Source organism: Ranitomeya imitator, chromosome 1 (assembly GCF_032444005.1).
Source record: "Ranitomeya imitator isolate aRanImi1 chromosome 1, aRanImi1.pri, whole genome shotgun sequence".
Taxonomy (NCBI): domain Eukaryota; kingdom Metazoa; phylum Chordata; class Amphibia; order Anura; family Dendrobatidae; genus Ranitomeya; species Ranitomeya imitator.
The window spans coordinates 227,972,832-227,992,404 of record NC_091282.1 but is presented as its reverse complement, the minus strand read 5'-3'; the positions used below and the strand labels follow the sequence as shown (position 1 = coordinate 227,992,404).

Sequence of the window (19,573 nt, the reverse complement as noted above, 5' to 3'; positions counted from 1 at the left end):
ATATATATATATATACAGAATATATAGACCAGATTCTGAGGGAGGTTGTAGTCCAGTTGTTAAATGCTTTGCATGATGAGATAAAACACTGCCCTGTCCTGCCCATTATTGGCCTCCATATTACTGCTTTTTGTTCACCAACCAGCCAAAAGACCATGCACAAAGGATAAATATGTAATACATGTAGAATGAAAGCAGTTCATATTCCAAACTGATACTGAAATGTTTTCACATTGCAGCCGGATTATGGATGTGACATTGATTCAGGCAGTGTGTGCACGTACCACCCAGGAGCTGTGCATTGTGTCAGGGGGATCTACGGCAGGTAATATTTCTTACTATTTTCCTCAATGTTGTAGTTTCTACAGCAGCATTTTTACGTAATCTTCAATGTGCCTAACAGAAAAAAAGTCATTGTATAAAAGTATTAATATGGTTTATTACAAAAATCCACTTAAGATAATATTCTCAGATACATTACAGGGGCAAAAGTGTGAGTGTATCAACTGTGAGAAGTATTATTGAGAAGTGGTAGCATTTAGGACCCACGGACGCTCATCTACAAAGTGGAGACCATGTAAAGTAGCAGAGCATTGCCACAGAGTGCTGAGGTGCATCGTGCATAACAGTCACCAATGCTCTTCTGACTCAATCACTGCAGATATCTAAGTTGGCAGCACAAAAACTGTGAGCAGGATGACTTTCTGTGGCTGAACAGTGGCATACAAGCCGCGCATTACTAAGCGCAATACCAAGAGTCGGATGGAGTGGTATAAAGCACACCACCACTGGACTCTGGAGCAAAGGAAATGTGGGTCCAGGTTTGAGAAATGCTAGGAGAATGTTATCTGCCTGTCTATCATGAGCTAGCTGTAAAGATTGCTGGAGGAGGGATACTGCTATACTATTTCAGAGTTGGCCTAGGCCCTTTAATTTTAATGAAGATAAATCTTAATGCTTCAACGCACCAATACATTTTGGATAACTGTGTGTTTACAACTTTGTGGGATCAGATTGGGAACGGCCATTTTCTGTTTAATCATTACAGTCCCCCATACAGTATGATATCCACCTCTTCCCCCCATACAGTATGATGGCCACCACATCCCCTATATACTGTATGATTGCTCCACAGTTTCCCACACATTATTGTCACTACAGCCACAATACAGTATGATGTGCCCCCCAGCACCCTATACACACTAAAATGTCCCTCACAGCCCTCTCATACAGTATGATGACCTGAATAGCCACCCATACATTGTATAATGGGCCCCACAGCTCCCCATACATAGTATGATGATCACCGCAGCCCCCCATAAAATATGATGTTCCCTACAGTCCTCTATATACAGTATGATGGCCTCTACTGCCCCTATACATAGTATGATAATCACTTCAGCCCCCATACATAGTATAATGACCATCACAGCACCCTTACATGATGATGTCCCCCACAGCCCACCATGCAGTATGATGTCTCTCACAGCCACTCATATAGCATGATGTCCTCCCAAACCCATATCAAGAATAATTTCCTCCACAACACCCATTGCCCAGTATTATGTTCATCACGGCCCCTCATAAAGTTTGATAACCCCCACAGCTCACAATACAGTATACTGTTGCTCATAGCCCCCCAATATGGTATGATGGCCCATACAGCCCATTATACCCAGTATTATTTCCCACATAACTGCTCATGCAGTATTATGTCCCCCACACATAGTATGATACTTACCACAGACTCCCATAAAGAATGATGGCTCTAGCAGCCTCCTATCTACTATATAATTGTCTAAGGGTCACTTCCATCTGTCTGTCTGTCCCGGAAATCCCACGTCGCTGATTGGTCATGGCCGCCAGGCCGCGACCAATCAGCGACGGGCACAGTCCCGCGGCAAAATGGCTGCTCCATCCTCCCCGCAGTCAGTGCCCGCTCCATACTCCCAGTCAGCGCTCACACAGGGTTAATGGCAGCGTTAACAGACCGCGTTATGCCGCGGTGTAACGCACTCCGTTAACGCTGCTATTAACCCTGTATGACCAACTTTTTACTATTGATGCTGCCTATGCAGCATCAATAGTAAAAAGATCTAATGTTAAAAATAATAAAAAAAATAAAAAATACTTATATACTCACTCTCCGTCGGCCCCTCGGATCCAGAACAGGCCTTTCCCGCTCCTCGCGACGCCCCAGTGACCGCTCCATGCATTGAGATCTTGCGAGATGATGACGTAGCAGTCTCGCGAGACCGCTGCATCATCATCTCGCGAGACCGCAATGCAAGGAGCGGTTACGGGGGTGTGGCGAGGAGCAAGAAAGGCCTGTTCTGGATCCGAGGGGCCGACGGAAGGTGAGTATATCACTATTTATTTTTTTTTAACAGGGATATGATGCTCACATTACTATATACTATGTGGGCTGTGCAATATACTACGTGGGCTGTGCAATATACTATGTGGGCTGTGCAATATACTACGTGGGCTGTGCAATATACTACATGGCTGTGCAATATACTATATGGCTGTGCTATATACTATGTGGGCTATGCTATATACTACGTGACTGTGTTATACACTACATGGGCTCTTATATACTACGTGGGCTGTGCTATATACTACGTGGGCTGTGCTATATACTACGTTGGCTGTGTTAAACACTAGGTTTGCTGTTATATACTCCGTGGGCTGTGTTATATACTACGTGGCTGTGCTATATACTCTGTGGGCTGTGCTATATACTCCGTGGGCTGTGCTATATACTACGTGGCTGTGCTATATACTACGTGGCAGGCTGTGTAATATACTACGTGGCTGTGCTATATACTCCGTGGGCTGTGCTATATACTACGTGGCTCTGCAGTATGCTATGTGGCTGTGCAATATACTATGTGGCTGTGCTATATACTATGTGGCCGGCTGCAAACAATCAGCGACTGGCGCAGTCCGGCCGCGAATTGGCGCGGGATTTGAACCACGCTTCGCTAATTGGTCACGGCCGGCCGAATCCTGTGTATTCAATGTATTATTCTTAAATCTTCATAAATAAACTACATACATATGCTAGAATACCCGATGCGTTAGAATCGGGCTACCATCTAGTATACAGTATAATGGCCCCCAGGTTCCCATATAAAATACATTGTCCCCCAAAGCCCCTCATACAATATGTATGTATGATGGTCACAACAGCCCCCATACATAGCATGATGACCACCACTGACCTCCTATGCATTATGATGTCCCCCAGAGCCCCCCATACACTATGATGGAACCCACCGCCCCAATACAGTATAATGTCCCCCACAACACCTCTTTCAGTATGATGTTCTCCAGAGTCCCTTATACACAGTATAATGTCCCTAACAGCCTCCCATAATTACCCCAATGCCCTCCATGCAGTATGGCCAGTATGATCACCACTGCCACTGTACAGTATAATGTCCCCTTCAACCCTCTATACACAGTATAATGTACACTACAGCCCTAAATGAAGTATGATATCACACATAGCCCCCAAGTATGATGAAGTTATAACTTAAAATGATAGGAGTAATTCTGTGACTTGTAGGAACAGTCTAGGAAATACAGTTCACATAAGCTGGAAACTGGAGCTATGCACAAAGCTAGAGATAATACTCAAGTAATTTCTCAGATTTTAATGTGTTCTTAAGTAGGCCCAAACAGGAAACAAGATGGCTTCCAAAAGAACAACATCGGCCATCTTAGTAAAGGCCAGATCTAGATCTTGATCCATTTTTAAAGTTAAAAACGTCTTTACAGGCATTTATCAAAACGGGTTCAAAACTTAATAGCATACACAAAGCTTTTTGTGCATGTCTTTTGCATTAGGCAGAAGCTCCCTCTTATTTCTAGTTGCATACTTCTTTTCTGATGTTACAGGTATAATTCAAGAGTGACAGAGTACTTCTAAGATTTCCATCCTGGCCTTCAGCTTTTTTATCCTCCACTGTAATGAGTACACCATGTCCCTTTGTGGTCAGAATAGCCCTTTCTAAATATCCGGGACCGGTTTACAAGTTGCCTAGTATAGCCAACTCCTTACTAGCTGCCTAGGGGAATTAGGCCTCCCTCAGCTCTGTTACTTGCTACGTCTGGTACTCAGTCTCGCTGATGGTGGAAAGGAACCTTCTTGTGACTTATCCTTCTACCTCTGCACTCAGGCCTTCCAGATAGATACTTGTTGTAAAACTTGTTTTTGAACTTGTTAGCTAGTGATGAGCAAATATACTCGTTACTGGAGATTTCTCGAGCACGCTCGGGGGTCCTCCGAGTATTTTTTAGTGCTCGGAGATTTAGTTTTTCTTGCCGCAGCTGAATGATTTACATCTGTTAGCCAGAATAAGTACATGTGGGGGTTGCCTGGTTACTATGGAATCCCCACATGTACTTATGCTGGCTAACAGATGTAAATCATTCAGCTGCGGCAAGAAAAACTAAATCTCCGAGCACTAAAAAATACTCGGAGGACCCCCGAGCGTGCTCGAGAAATCTCCAGTAACGAGTATATTCGCTCATCACTATTGTTAACCCTTTAATTTTTCTGTCACTTTAACACACTCTCCAACTTGTGGCCTTCTAAACGCTTGTTATCTCTTCGATAACTCTGTCTAACTGCCTAACAAATAGGAACTAGCTTCCTGTGTGCCCATGTGACTCTTCCCCACCTGGGCTGGCTAACTGTTAACCCTATCCTCAGGCTAACCAAACTGCTACATATGGTATATTAAATCACTTATAAAACAGGTTGTTACAATACATTAAAACAATACATTTTCAGAGAGGGTGTCAGGACAACTTCCACATATGTTGTATTGTATCCTGATCCACTGGAGTGATCTTTCGTTCCTTTTTCTGGAATGACAGCCAATACGTCTTTTAACTGACCTGATATATAAGAGAATAGCCTCCCCATACAGATGACAATCCAGCAGCTGTCAGCTGTATACTATAGCTGACAACTTGCTGAATCAGCCAAGATCAGTGTTTGCACCTTCCAAATCTGTTTAACCCCTTAGATGCTGCTGTAAATAGTGACTACATCATTATAAATGGTTAGCAGAGTGTGGGGGCTTCCCATTTATCCAAATTGGTGCCCTCAGATCATGATTGTGTGGTCCTGATGTTTGCCATGGCACTTCACAACCAAATAGTGGCCTTAGAGTCTGACGGCTGTAGTAATCGGTTCAGAAGTTAGCAGCATTTAGGTGGTAAAAAGACACATTTTCATTTCTGTAATACCACTTTGCATTAATTCCTGTAAAGCACCTGAAGGGTTAATAAACTACCTGACAGCAGTTTTCAATATGTCAGGGTGTACTGTTTTTAAAATGGTATCACGTTTGGGGGTTTCCCAATATACAAGACCCCTAAAGTCACTTCAAACATGGATAAGTCCCTAAAAAAATAGATTTTGTAAATTTCCTTGAAAAAATGAAAAATTGCTGCTACATTTTTAAACCTCCTAAAATGCTAACAAAATAAAATAACATTTTAGAAATGGTGCTGATGTAAAGCCGACATGTCGGAAATGTTATTTATTCAAGGTCTGCTGTGGTATGACCATCTGGATTAAAGGAATAATTATTCAAAATTTAGAAAATTGCATTTTTTTTTACATTTTTCTCAAATTTTAAATATTTCTTATAAATAAACACTAAACATATTGACCTAAATTTACCATTATCATAAAGTATAATGTGTCATGAAAAAACAATCTCAAAATCACTGGGATTTATTGAAGCGTTCCAGAGTTATTACCACATAAAGTGACACTGGTCAGATTTCAAAAATTTGGCTCCGTCACTAAGGGGCTAAAAGAAATATACTAACAGAATATACAAATAGAGTTGAGCGACCTTGACCTTTTTAGAGTCGAGCCGGGTTTTGCGAAACCCGACTATGTCCAAAGTCGGGTCGAGTGAAATCGGCCGATTATGACGTAAAGTCGGGATCGACCGAAACACGAAACCCAATGCAAGTCAATGGGGCAGCATAGTCGGCAGTGAGTGGGGGCCAGGAAAACACCTAGAGTGCCCATTTTAATGTCAAAACCATCCATTCTTCTTAATGAAGCTTGTCAAGCGTAATTTACCTTATAATAATTGGAAGGCATTTGAAATTGGGGGTCATTTGGCTAAAGTTGTGGGGGGTAGGGCTGGTTCAAGTAATTAGTGGGCCCAGGAAATCTGGACCACGTCACGGCAGTGGAGCAGGGAGAGGTAAGTATTTCAACTTTGCAAGTGCTGTGAACCTGAGCAAGCAGGGGGGGCCCACTCGTTGGCATTGGCACTGGCACAGGGCCCCTCAAAGTACAGCGGTGTGTTTGCACGGCGGGGGCGCCTCCCACCGGCAGCAACACTTTTGCGTACTATGAGAGGCCCTGTGCCAGTGACGTCGCCAACTAGTATTCCTCCCCCCACCTGATGAAGGAACCTGCACTTTCATCTGCACCTTCCTCTTTGTCCCCGTGTAAGGTGGTATGGTATGCGGGAAGAGCAACCTGACTTTCAGCAGGGTCACAATGTTGTTGTGTAGCGTGCACGGGGAATGTTGCGTTATGGGTCAATGTACCAGCAGACTCATCTATCACTGGCTGGGCAATGGGCACGATGAAGTGGAAACACAGATATAGGCCCAAAGAAGAAAGTGGGCTAAATGCAGTTCAAAATTGGTAACACAGGAATAACCAGGGGGCATTGCAGTGGAGGACAACTGGAATGAGAGGCTGACACAGAGAGTAGGGCCAAATCAGTAAGTAGTCGAAATGCAGTTCAAAATTGGCAACCGTAGTAAACAGGCGGCACAGCTTTGTTCAGTGGAGGAGAACAGCAAGGAGTGGCAGACACCGATAGTAGGCCCCAACCCAACTAGTAGGCCAAATGCAGTTTAACATTAACAACTACTTAACGAGAGGCTGAAAATGGAATTTCAGGACAGGAAACCAGGAGAACAGCAAGGAGCGGCAGACACCGATAGTAGGCCCCAAACCAACTAGTACGCCAAATGCAGTTGTTCCATTTAACCACAATTTAATGAGAGCCTGAAGATAGAAGCTCAGGAAAGGCAACCTGGTGAAAACCTTGGAGTGTAACACAACCTGTCTCTACACCCCATACCAAATTTGTAGGCCTAATGCAGCGTAGTTTCCACCAACTACTAAACGAGAGCCGGAAGATCGAAGCTCATGAAAGGCAACCCGGGGAACACCTTGGAGTGTAACACAACCTCTCTCTACACCACGAAAGGGCTGATTCTTAGGAAGGAAGGCTGTTGTAAATAAGCATTGCGCGTCCGAGGGTGATTATATTCTTATTCGGTATCTACTCACCCTCGGACGCGCTATGCTTCTTGATTTGTAATTAATGTTTATTTGCAATGTGCTTTTGACTTACTCAATTATTTTTTTAATTATTGATTTTATTAAATTAATAGTTTAACATCTTATTGGAAATAATTTAAAGGAGACGCGACAGGACAACACTCGGTGGATGCCATATCTGTGTTAACAACTCCAAAAAACTTTCAGTTAACTTCTTGCAGGAGAAAGAAATTGTAGCTGTTGGACCTTTGTAGTACAGTTCCAGATATTTGTTGTGTGTTTGTTTTGATTGTTAAAATGTCTGCATTTGAGATCTCAACACGATCTTATTTTTTATAATCAAATTAATTTTTTTTATATTTAATGATGTTGGTTCAAGGGGTACACGGGCAGCAATAGACAGGTCAGTGGAGGCCTAGTGGAAGGAGTGACGGCAGACAGGCATCAAAGGCCTAACATTGGGCTGGCTGTAGGCAAGTTAAAATTGGTTCCAGGGGAACACGGCCATCAGTGGCCTGGTCAGTGTAGTTGTAGTTGAAAGAACGGGACGCAGACAGGCTTCGAAGGCCTAACATAATAACATAGGGCTGGCTGTAGGCAAGTTAAAATTGGTTCCAGGGGAACACGGCCATCAGTGGCCTGGTCAGTGTAGTTGTAGTTGAAAGAACGGGACGCAGACAGGCTTCGAAGGCCTAACATAACAAACTTGGGCTGGCTGTAGGCACTTTTAAATTTGTTCCAGGGGTACATGGGCAGCAGTGTATGGTCAGTGGAAGTCTAGTGGAAGGAGTGACCGCAGACAGGCTTCCAAGGCCTAACATAACAAACTTGGGCTGGCTGTAGGCACTTTTAAATTGGTTCCAGGGGTACACGGGCAGCAGTGGTCTGGTCAGTGGAAGTCTAGTGGAAGGAGTGACCGCAGACAGGCTTCCAGGGCCTAACATAACAAACTTGGGCTGGCTGTAGGCACTTTTAAATTGGTTCCAGGGGTACACGGGCAGCAGTGGTCTGGTCAGTGGAAGTCTAGTGGAAGGAGTGACCGCAGACAGGCTTCCAAGGCCTAACATAACAAACTTGGGCTGGCTGTAGGCACTTTTAAATTGGTTCCAGGGGTACACGGGCAGCAGTGGTCTGGTCAGTGGAAGTCTAGTGGAAGGAGTGACCGCAGACAGGCTTCCAAGGCCTAACATAACAAACTTGGGCTGGCTGTAGGCACTTTTAAATTGGTTCCAGGGGTACACGGGCAGCAGTGGTCTGGTCTGTGGAAGTCTAGTGGAAGGAGTGACCGCAGACAGGCTTCGAAGGCCTAACATAACAAACTTGGGCTGGCTGTAGGCACTTTTAAATTGGTTCCAGGGGTACACGGGCAGCAGTGGTCTGGTCAGTGGAAGTTTAGTGGAAGGAGTGACTGCAGACAGGCTTCCAAGGCCTAACATAACAAACTTGGGCTGGCTGTAGGCACTTTTAAATTGGTTCCAGGGGTACACGGGCAGCAGTGGTCTGGTCAGTGGAAGTCTAGTGGAAGGAGTGACCGCAGACAGGTTTCGAAGGCCTAACATAACAAACTTGGGCTGGCTGTAGGCACTTTTAAATTGGTTGCAGGGGTACACGGGCAGCAGTGGTCTGGTCAGTGGAAGTCTAGTGGAAGGAGTGACCGCAGACAGGCTTCGAAGGCCTAACATAACAAAATTGGGCTGGCTGTAGGCACTTTTAAATTGGTTCCAGGGGTACATGGGCAGCAGTGTATGGTCAGTGGAAGTCTAGTGGAAGGAGTGACGGCAGACAGTCTTCGAAGGCCTAACATAACAAAATTGGGCTGACTGTAGGCACTTTTAAATTGGTTCCAGGGTAACACGGCCAGCAGTGGCCTGGTCAGTGTAGTAGTTGTAGAAAGAAGGGACCGCAGACAGGCTTCGAAGGCCTAACATAACAAAAATGTCAAAACAATGGTATTGTCAGTGCCAGGCATTGAAGGATGTCAGCGCCTAGACTACACATTGGTGAAGCTGTGAGAGATAATTTTGCTAGTGGTAGAGCACTGTTTGAGCTGGGGGGGGGAACTGTCTTGTGGCCGGCGGTACAGGCACAGGGCCCCTCATATTACAACGGTGTGTCTGACGTTGGGTGCGCACCACCACCGCCAGAGACACTTTATTGTACTATGAGGGACCCAGTGGCAGTGCCGTCGACCAAAAGCGGCCACACCCACCTCTTCAGACAAACAGCACTCTCAAGGGTCCAAGCGCAAAGTGGCGATAGCACGGCCCCGTGTGGGGAGTTTGGCCATTTCGTGAGGTGGAAACATGTCGTATGCTGGACAATCAGGTGAAGAAAATTACGAGATTGGAAAAGTCATTCAGAATAGTCCACAGGCAAGACCTTTTCATAGGAAAGCTAGGTGTCAGCCGGGCAGGGTGGGGCAAAAGATTTTGAAATCCAGTTGTGGTTCATTTTAATGAAGGTTAGATCATCTACATTTTGGGTAGCCAGACGAGTCCTTTTTTCTGTTAGTATTGAACCTGCAGCACTGAATACTCTTTCTGATAGGACACTAGCTGCCGGGCAAGCAAGCTCCTGCAATGCATATTCTGCCAATTCTGGCCAGGTGTCTAATTTGGATGCCCAGTAATCAAATGGGAATGACGGTTGAGGGAGAACGTCGATAAGGGATGAAAAATAGTTTGTAACCATACTGGACAAATGTTGTCTCCTGTCACTTTGAATTGATGCTGCAGTACCTGTCCTGTCTGCGGTCATAGAAAAATCACTCCACAACCTGGTCAGAAAACCCCTCTGGCCAACGCCACTTCTGATTTCTGCCCCTCTAACACCTCTGGTCTGCTGGCCCCTGGAGCTCGTGTGAGAACGATCACGGGCGCTGTGTGCAGGGAATGCCAGAAGCAAACGGTCAACAAGAGTTGATTGTTTTGTTGCTAATATTAGTTCCAAGTTCTCATGTGGCATAATATTTTGCAATTTGCCTTTATAGCGAGGATCAAGGAGGCAGGCCAACCAGTAATCGTCATCGTTCATCATTTTTGTAATGCGTGTGTCCCTTTTGAGGATACGCAAGGCATAATCCGCCATGTGGGCCAAAGTTCCCGTTGTCAAATCTGCGGTTGTGCTTGGTTGAGGGGCAGTTGCAGGCAAATCTACGTCACTTGTGTCCCTCAAAAAACCAGAACCCGGCCTTGCCACGCCACCAATTTCCCGTGCCCCCGGGAAAGCTTCCTCATTAAAAATATACTCATCCCCATCATCCTCCTCATCCTCCACCTCCTCTTCGCCCGGTACCTCGTCATGTACACTGCCCTGACCAGACAATCGCTGACTGTCATCAAGGCTTTCCTCTTCCTCTGGTGCAGACGCCTGATCCTTTATGTGCGTCAAACTTTGCATCAGCAGACGCATTAGGGGGATGCTCATGCTTATTATGGCGTTGTCTGCACTAACCAGCCGTGTGCATTCCTCAAAACACTGAAGGACTTGACACATGTCTTGAATCTTCGACCACTGCACACCTGACAACTCCATGTCTGCCATCCTACTGCCTGCCCGTGTATGTGTATCCTCCCACAAAAACATAACAGCCCGCCTCTGTTCGCACAGTCTCTGAAGCATGTGCAGTGTTGAGTTCCACCTTGTTGCAACGTCTATGATTAGGCGATGCTGGGGAAGGTTCAAAGAACGCTGATAGGTCTGCATACGGCTGGAGTGTACAGGCGAACGGCGGATATGTGCGCAAAGTCCACGCACTTTGAGGAGCAGGTCGGATAACCCCGGATAACTTTTCAGGAAGCACTGCACCACCAGGTTTAAGGTGTGAGCCAGGCAAGGAATGTGTTTCAGTTGGGAAAGGGAGATGGCAGCCATGAAATTCCTTCCGTTATCACTCACTACCTTGCCTGCCTCAAGATCTACAGTGCCCAGCCACGACTGCGTTTCTTGCTGCAAGAACTCGGACAGAACTTCCGCGGTGTGTCTATTGTCGCCCAAACACTTCATAGCCAATACAGCCTGCTGACGTTTGCCAGTAGCTGCCCCATAATGGGAGACCTGGTGTGCAACAGTGGCAGGTGCGGATGGAGTGTTTGTGCGACTGCGGTCTGTGGACGAGCTCTTGCTTCTGCAGGAGGACGAGGAGGAGGAGGAGGAGGAGGGGGTGCGAACGGCTACAGACAACTGTTTACTAGACCGTGGGCTAGGCAGAACTGTCCCAAACTTGCTGTCCCCTGTGGACCCTGAATCCACCACATTTACCCAGTGTGCCGTGATGGACACGTAACGTCCCTGGCCATGCCTACTGGTCCATGCATCTGTTGTCAGGTGCACCTTTGTGCTCACAGATTGCCTGAGTGCATGGACGATGCGCTCTTTAACATGCTGGTGGAGGGCTGGGATGGCTTTTCTGGAAAAAAAGTGTCGACTGGGTAGCTCGTAGCGTGGTACAGCGTAGTCCATCAGGTCTTTGAAAGCTTCGCTTTCAACTAACCGGTAGGGCATCATCTCTAACGAGATTAGTCTAGCTATGTGGGCGTTCAAACCCTGTGTACGCGGATGCGAGGCTAAGTATTTCCTTTTTCTAACCATAGTCTCATGTAGGGTGAGCTGGACTGGAGAGCTGGAGATCGTGGAACTAGCGGGGGTGCCGGTGGACATGGCAGACTGAGAGATGGTGGGAGATGGTATTGTTGCCGCCGGTGCCCTAGATGCAGTGTTTCCTACTACGAAACTGGTGATTCCCTGACCCTGACTGCTTTGGCCTGGCAAAGATACCTGCACAGATACAGCAGGTGGTGCGCTAAATGGTGGTCCTACACTGCCGGAAGGGATGTTGCGTTGATGACTAGCTTCATTGGCCGAGGGTGCAACAACCTTAAGGGACGTTTGGTAGTTAGTCCAAGCTTTCAAATGCATGGTGGTTAAATGTCTATGCATGCAACTAGTATTGAGACTTTTCAGATTCTGACCTCTGCTTAAGGAAGTAGAACATTTTTGACAGATGACTTTGCGCTGATCAATTGGATGTTGTTTAAAAAAATGCCAGACTGCACTCTTTCTAGCATCGGATACCTTTTCAGGCATTGCAGACTGAGCTTTAACCGGATGGCCACGCTGTCCTCCACCAGGTTTTGGCTTTGCCACGCGTTTTGGGCAAGATACGGGCCCGGCAGATGGAACCTGTGGCGATGTTGATGCCTGCTGCGGCCCCTCCTCCTCCTCTGCTTCAGAACTGCTGCCGCCTGCACCCTGTTCCCCCAATGGCTGCCAATCGGGGTCAAGAACTGGGTCATCTAATAACTCTTCTTGTACCTCCTGCGCAACTTCGTCTGTGTCACCGTGTCGTTTGGTGGTATAGCGTTCGTGATGGGGCAACATAGTCTCATCAGGGTCTGATTCTTGATCAGCACCCTGCGAGGGCAATGTTGTGGTCTGAGTCAAAGGACCAGCATAGTAGTCTGGCTGTGGCTGTGCGTCAGTGCACTCCATGTCAGATTCAACTTGTAATGGGCATGGACTGTTAACTGCTTCACTTTCTAAGCCAGGGACGGTATGTGTAAAGAGCTCCATGGAGTAACCCGTTGTGTCGCCTGCTGCATTCTTCTCTGTTGTTGTTTTTGCTGAAGAGGACAAGGAAGTGACTTGTCCCTGACCGTGAACATCCACTAACGACGCGCTGCTTTTACTTTTACCAGTTTCACGAGAGGAGGCAAAAGAGCTAGAGGCTGAGTCAGCAAGATAAGCCAAAACTTGCTCTTGCTGCTCCGGCTCTAAAAGCGGTTTTCCTAATCCCAGAAAAGGGAGCGTTCGAGGCCTTGTGTAGCCGGACGACGAACCTGGCTCCACAGCTCCAGACTTAGGTGCAATATTTTTTTCCCCACGACCACCTGATGCTCCACCACTACCACTACCCTCATTACCAGCTGACAATGAATGCCCCCGGCCACGACCTCTTCCACTAGACTTCCTCATTGTTTTAAAAACGTAACCAAACTAACGTTATTTGTTGCAGTCACACAACTTACACGGTGAGCTATAACTTCAGTATGATTTAGCTACCCCTTTACAGGTTGGTGAGACCACAGCGAAAATCAGGCCCAATGTTACACACTCTGTTTTTGGTGGCTGCAAATTAGAGAGATGCCCCACACGCAGGACTGTCACTGAAGCACAAATGTTAATATTAATGTCACACTATTATTTTTTTTTTATTTTTATTTTTTTCAGGAACACTTTAGAAACCCCAAAAAAAAAAAAAAATAGATTTTTGCAGGGAGAATTTAGAAAACAAATGTAACAAACTATATGCTTTCTATGGGCCACTGAGTGAGAGATGACGCACACAGGAATCAGGAGTGGCACACAAGCCCAGAGGCCAATATTTTTCTACCAATGATTGATGGAGTTATTTTCTCTGGTAGATTTTGGAACCCAAATCAAGGAAAAAAAATATAGGCTTTCTATGGACCACAATTGGAGAGAGAGAGAGAGAGAGAGAGAGAGATGGCACACCCAGGAGTCAAGACTGGCACACAAGCAGAAAGGCCAATATTAATCTCCCATTTTTTGGGGGGGTTTGTTTTTTTTTTGTTTTTTTTTTTCAGGGAGACTTTAGAAAAAAAAATAATAAAAAAAATATGATTTTATCAGGAAGAATTTAGAAACCAAATAAAATAAAATGATTTTTTCAGGGAGAATTTATAAAACAAATAAAAACAAAAATAGGCGTTCTATGGCCCACTGACTGAGAGATGACGCACACAGGAGTCAGGAGTGGCACACAAGCCCAGAGGCCAATATTTTTCTACCAATGATTGATGTAGTTATTTTCTCTGGTAGATTTTGGAACCCAAATCAAGGAAAAAAAATATAGGCTTTCTATGGACCACAATTGGAGAGAGAGAGAGAGAGAGAGAGAGAGAGAGATGGCACACCCAGGAGTCAAGACTGGCACACAAGCAGAAAGGCCAATATTAATCTCCCACTGTTTTTTTTGGTTGTTTTTTTTTTTTTTTTTTCAGGGAGACTTTAGAAAAAAAAATAATAAAAAAAATATGATTTTATCAGGAAGAATTTAGAAACCAAATAAAATAAAATGATTTTTTCAGGAAGAATTTATAAAACAAATAAAACCAAAAATAGGCGTTCTATGGCCCACTGACTGAGAGATGACGCACACAGGAGTCAAGACTGGCACACAAGCAGAAAGGCCAATATTAATCTCCCACTGTTTTTTTTTTTTTTTTTTCAGGGAGACTTTAGAAAAAAAAATAATAAAAAAAATATGATTTTATCAGGAAGAATTTAGAAACCAAATAAAATAAAATGATTTTTTCAGGGAGAATTTAGAAAACAAATAAAACCAAAAATAGGCGTTCTATGGCCCACTGACTGAGAGAGAGAGAGAGAGAGATGGCACGCTTAGTACTGGCACACAAGCCCAAAGGGCAATATTAATCTCCCTTTTTTTTTCAGGGAGAATTTCTAAAACCCCAAAAAAAAAAAAAAAATAGGCTTTCTATGGCCCACTATTTGTGAGAGAGATGGGACGCTCAGGACTGGCACAGATGGCACGCTCAGGACTGGCACAGAAGCCCAGAGGCCAATATTAATCTCCCTTTTTTTCTGGGAGAATTTATAAAACCAAAAAAATATTTAAATAGGCTTTCTATGGCCCACTATTTGTGAGAGAGATGGCACGCTCAGGACTGGCACAGATGGCACGCTCACAACTGGCACACAAGCCCAGAGGCCAATATTAATCTCCCTTTTTTTCAGGGAGAATTTATAAAACCAAAAAAAAAATTAAATAGGCTTTCTATGGCCCACTATTTGTGAGAGAGATGGCACGCTCAGGACTGGCACAGATGGCACGCTCACAACTGGCACACAAGCCCAGAGGCCAATATTAATATCCCTTTTTTTCAGGGAGAATTTATAAAACCAAAAAAAAAATTAAATAGGCTTTCTATGGCCCACTATTTGTGAGAGAGATGGCACGCTCAGGGCTGGCACAGATGGCACGCTCACAACTGGCACACAAGCCCAGAGGCCAATATTAATCTCCCTTTTTTCAGGGAAAATTTATAAAACCAAAAAAAAAATTAAATAGGCTTTCTATGGCCCACTATTTGTGAGAGAGATGGCACGCTCAGGACTGGCACAGAAGGCACGCTCACAACTGGCACACAAGCCCAGAGGCCAATATTAATCTCCCTTTTTTTCAGGGAGAATTTATAAAACCAAAAAAAAAATTAAATAGGCTTTCTATGGCCCACTATTTGTGAGAGAGATGGCACGCTCAGGGCTGGCACAGATGGCACGCTCAGGACTGGCACACAAGCCCAGAGGCCAATATTAATCTCCCTTTTTTTCAGGGAGAATTTATAAAACCCCCCAAAAAATAAAATAGGCTTTCTATGGCCCACTATTTGTGAGAGAGATGGCACGCTCAGGACTGGCACAGATGGCACGCTCACAACTGGCACACAAGCCCAGAGGCCAATATTAATCTCCCTTTTTTTCAGGGAGAATTTATAAAACCAAAAAAAAATTAAATAGGCTTTCTATGGCCCACTATTTGTGAGAGAGATGGCACGCTCAGGACTGGCACAGATGGCACGCTCACAACTGGCACACAAGCCCAGAGGCCAATATTAATCTCCCTTTTTTTCAGGGAGAATTTATAAAACCAAAAAAAAAATTAAATAGGCTTTCTATGGCCCACTATTTGTGAGAGAGATGGCACGCTCAGGACTGGCACAGATGGCACGCTCACAACTGGCACACAAGCCCAGAGGCCAATATTAATCTCCCTTTTTTTCAGGGAGAATTTATAAAACCCAAAAAAAAATAAAATAGGCTTTCTATGGCCCACTATTTGTGAGAGAGATGGCACACTCAGGACTGGCACACAAGCCCAAAGGCTAATATTAATCTCCCACTGTATTTTTATCAGGGAGAATTTATACACCCCACAAAAAAAAATACAGAAAAATGAAAAGGCTTTCTATGGCCCACTATGTGAGAGAGATGGCACACACAGGGATGGCACTCTAGCAGAAATGCCAAATTGCCAATCTTAATCTCCCACCAAAAAAAAAACAAAACAGGGAATGTCCTACAATTACTATCTCCCTGCCTGCAGTAATCTCAGCCAGGTATGGCAGGCAGCAATAAGGAGTGGACTGATGCACAAATCAAATAAAAAGTGTGGACAAACAAAAAAGATAGCTGTGCAGAAAGGAAGGAACAAGAGGATTTGTGCTTTGAAAAAAGCAGTTGGTTTGCACAGCGGCGTACACACAGCAATGCAGCTATCAGGGAGCCTTCTAGGGCAGCCCAATGAGCTACAGCGCTGAGGGGGAAAAAAAAAAAAAAAACTTCCACTGTCCCTGCACACCGAGGGTGGTGTTGGACAGTGCAAATCGCTGCAGCACAAGCGGTTTTGTGGTTAATGGACCCTGCCTAACGCTATCCCTGCTTCTGACAAAGCAGCAGCAACCTCTCCCTAAGCTCAGATCAGCAGCAGTAACATGGCGGTCGGCGGGAATGCCTCTTTATAGCCCCTGTGACGTCGCAGACAGCAAGCCAATCACTGCAATGCCCTTCTCAAAGATGGTGGGGACCAGGACCTATGTCATCACGCTGCCCACACTCTGCGTTTACCTTCATTGGCTGAGAAATGGCGCTTTTCGCGTCATTGAAACGCGACTTTGGCGCGAAAGTCGCGTACCGCATGGCCGACCCCGCACAGGGGTCGGATCGGGTTTCATGAAACCCCGACTTAGCCAAAAGTCGGCGACTTTTGAAAATGTTCGACCCGTTTCGCTCAACCCTATATACAAATGCTGTACTAACTTGTGGATGACCTGCATGTTTGTTTTACAAAATAAATGTAAAATATGCCAGTACCAATCACTGCATCTTCCACAAGGTCACAATAATGCACAAAAAAACAGTGTTTGGGTTGTTTTTTTAAAGGTTTACAGAAAGATCAAAGTCTGTCTAGTCAGATATTTACTGCTCATGTTGAAAAAAAAACTATAGCTAGCTTGTTTAAGGAGATGACATTTTCATTGTAATGAAAAGTAGAGAAAGTATATATAAATTAATAATATTTAATAATTATATTTATATAGTGCCAACATATTCTGCAACACTTTACAATTGGGCTGAGACAAGTACAGATAAAGACATTAGGCTACGTTCACATTTGCGTTGTGCGGTGCTGCGTCAGCGATGCAACGCACAACGCAAACAAGAACGCATGCAAAACACATCATTTTGTGACACATGCGTCCTTTTTTGGCATGATTTTGGATGCAAAAAAAATGCAACTTGCTGCGTCCTCTGCGCCCTGATGCTTGCGCCAAAAAAGACGCATGCATCACAAAATGCAAGACAACACATGTCCATGCGCCCCCATGTTAAATATAGGGGCGCATGACGCATGCGTCGCCGCGGTTGCGCCCGACGCAGCCCCGCAAAAAACTAATGTGAACGTAGCCTTACCGAGTAACACATAATTCAACAGTTACAGGAGGAGTGAGCGCCCTGCTCGCTCACAAGCTTAGAATGTATAAGGGAATGGGGGGCACAATTGGTAGAACGTGCTTGTGATGTATAGTACAGTTACCAAATGTTACTGGGTGCATGAAGAATGTGGATGGATAGGAGGACCCAGATTCTGAAGAAAATGTTGAAATGGGGAACTTGGAAGAGTTATATCAGTGAAGTGAGGTGATAGGCCTGTCAAAAGAGATGTGTTTTTAGAGCACGCTTAAAATGTGGGGTTACCGTAAGTATTAATTGGATTGTCTGGGGTAGTGCTTTATAGAAAACTGGCAAAGCACGAGAGAAGTCTTGGAGATGGAAGTGGAAGGTTGGATTATGTTAGCCTTAGATCGGTTGCAGGACAGGGAACACAGGTATGGTAATAGACAAAGATGAGGGAGAAAATGTATGACAGTGCAGAACTGTGAAGAGCTTTGTGGGTAAGAGAGATAAGTTTATATTGTTCTCTGAAGTAGACTGACAACAAGTGCAATGACTGGCACAGAATGCAGGCATTACTGTAGTGGCTGGACATCTACATGGATCTGGTTGCCACATTCAAGATGGATTGGAGAGGAGAGAGTTTATTAAGACGGAGACCGATTACAACAGGATACTGAAGCTTTTTCATTAAAGGGAACCTGTCACCCCGAAAATCGCGGGTGAGGTAAGCCCACCGGCATCAGGGGCTTAACTACAGCATTCTGTAATGCTGTAGATAAGCCCCCGATGTTACCTGAAAGAGGAGAAAAAGACGTTAGATTATACTCACCTAGGGGCGGTCCCGCTGCTGGTCCGGTCGGATGGGTGTCTCTGGTCCGCTGCGGCGCCTCCTATCTTCATTCCACAAACACTTGTAAAGGGTGCACTCAAGCTGTATACACAAATAAATGTTATAGGGTGCAGTGCCTAGTCCAATATTAAATGTATAACCAAAAAAAGAAAACAGAATGGACTATGAAACAGGCCCACACAACCATAGAAAGTAGAAAACTAACACAATGTTTATTGAACATCACAGCAAAACACATAAAAACATTTAAAATGTACCAATAGTGTACAAAAACACCCCTATTCAAATGCCCTACAAATAAATATGAAGTCAACATGAAACATAATACAATGGGTCAGCATAATATATGTCACCTTATATAGATGAAATAATACCCCCTAGTTGAAAGGGAAACGCATCCATATATGCTTAGGGCATAAGAGATCATAGGCGCAAAGAATCATAAGCCCCCTATTGGAAAAGCTAGAGCAAAGAAAACCTTGTAAAAAGGATGTCCGTATCAAATCTACTAATTGGTTTGGAAGTAAAGTGCCCAGCAGATAACAAGGAAAAACAGCCTATAGTTACAGAGGGGGGGCAATATAATGCCCAGCATACTCATCTGAGGCGGGGAGAAAAAAGACAGGCTGGAACCCAAAAATATATCGACTACACAAAGTCAAATAGAAGCCAGTGCCTAAATGTGAACGGCATAAGGCAGGGTAGGGTAGGGTGTGTGAGCCCCACGCGTATCGCCGCCACAGCGGCTTCGTCAGTTGACTTCCCCTGAAGCGGACCAGAGACGCCCATCCAACCGGACCAGCAGCGGGACCGCCCCTGGGTGAGTATAATCAATCTAACGTCTTTTTCTCCTCTTTCAGGTAACATCGGGGGCTTAT

General features: G+C 44.9%; 1 protein-coding gene across 1 annotated transcript in view; it reads left to right on the top strand.

Annotated features, from left to right (window-relative positions):
- Positions 1 to 19,573, top strand: part of SUSD2 (sushi domain containing 2) — a 367,145-nt gene that overhangs the window by 272,999 nt on the left and 74,573 nt on the right. The window contains exon 19 of the mRNA XM_069754446.1: positions 240 to 325. Within this exon, the coding sequence (XP_069610547.1) occupies positions 240 to 325 (86 nt within the window). The remainder of the gene's footprint in view (positions 1 to 239; positions 326 to 19,573) is intronic.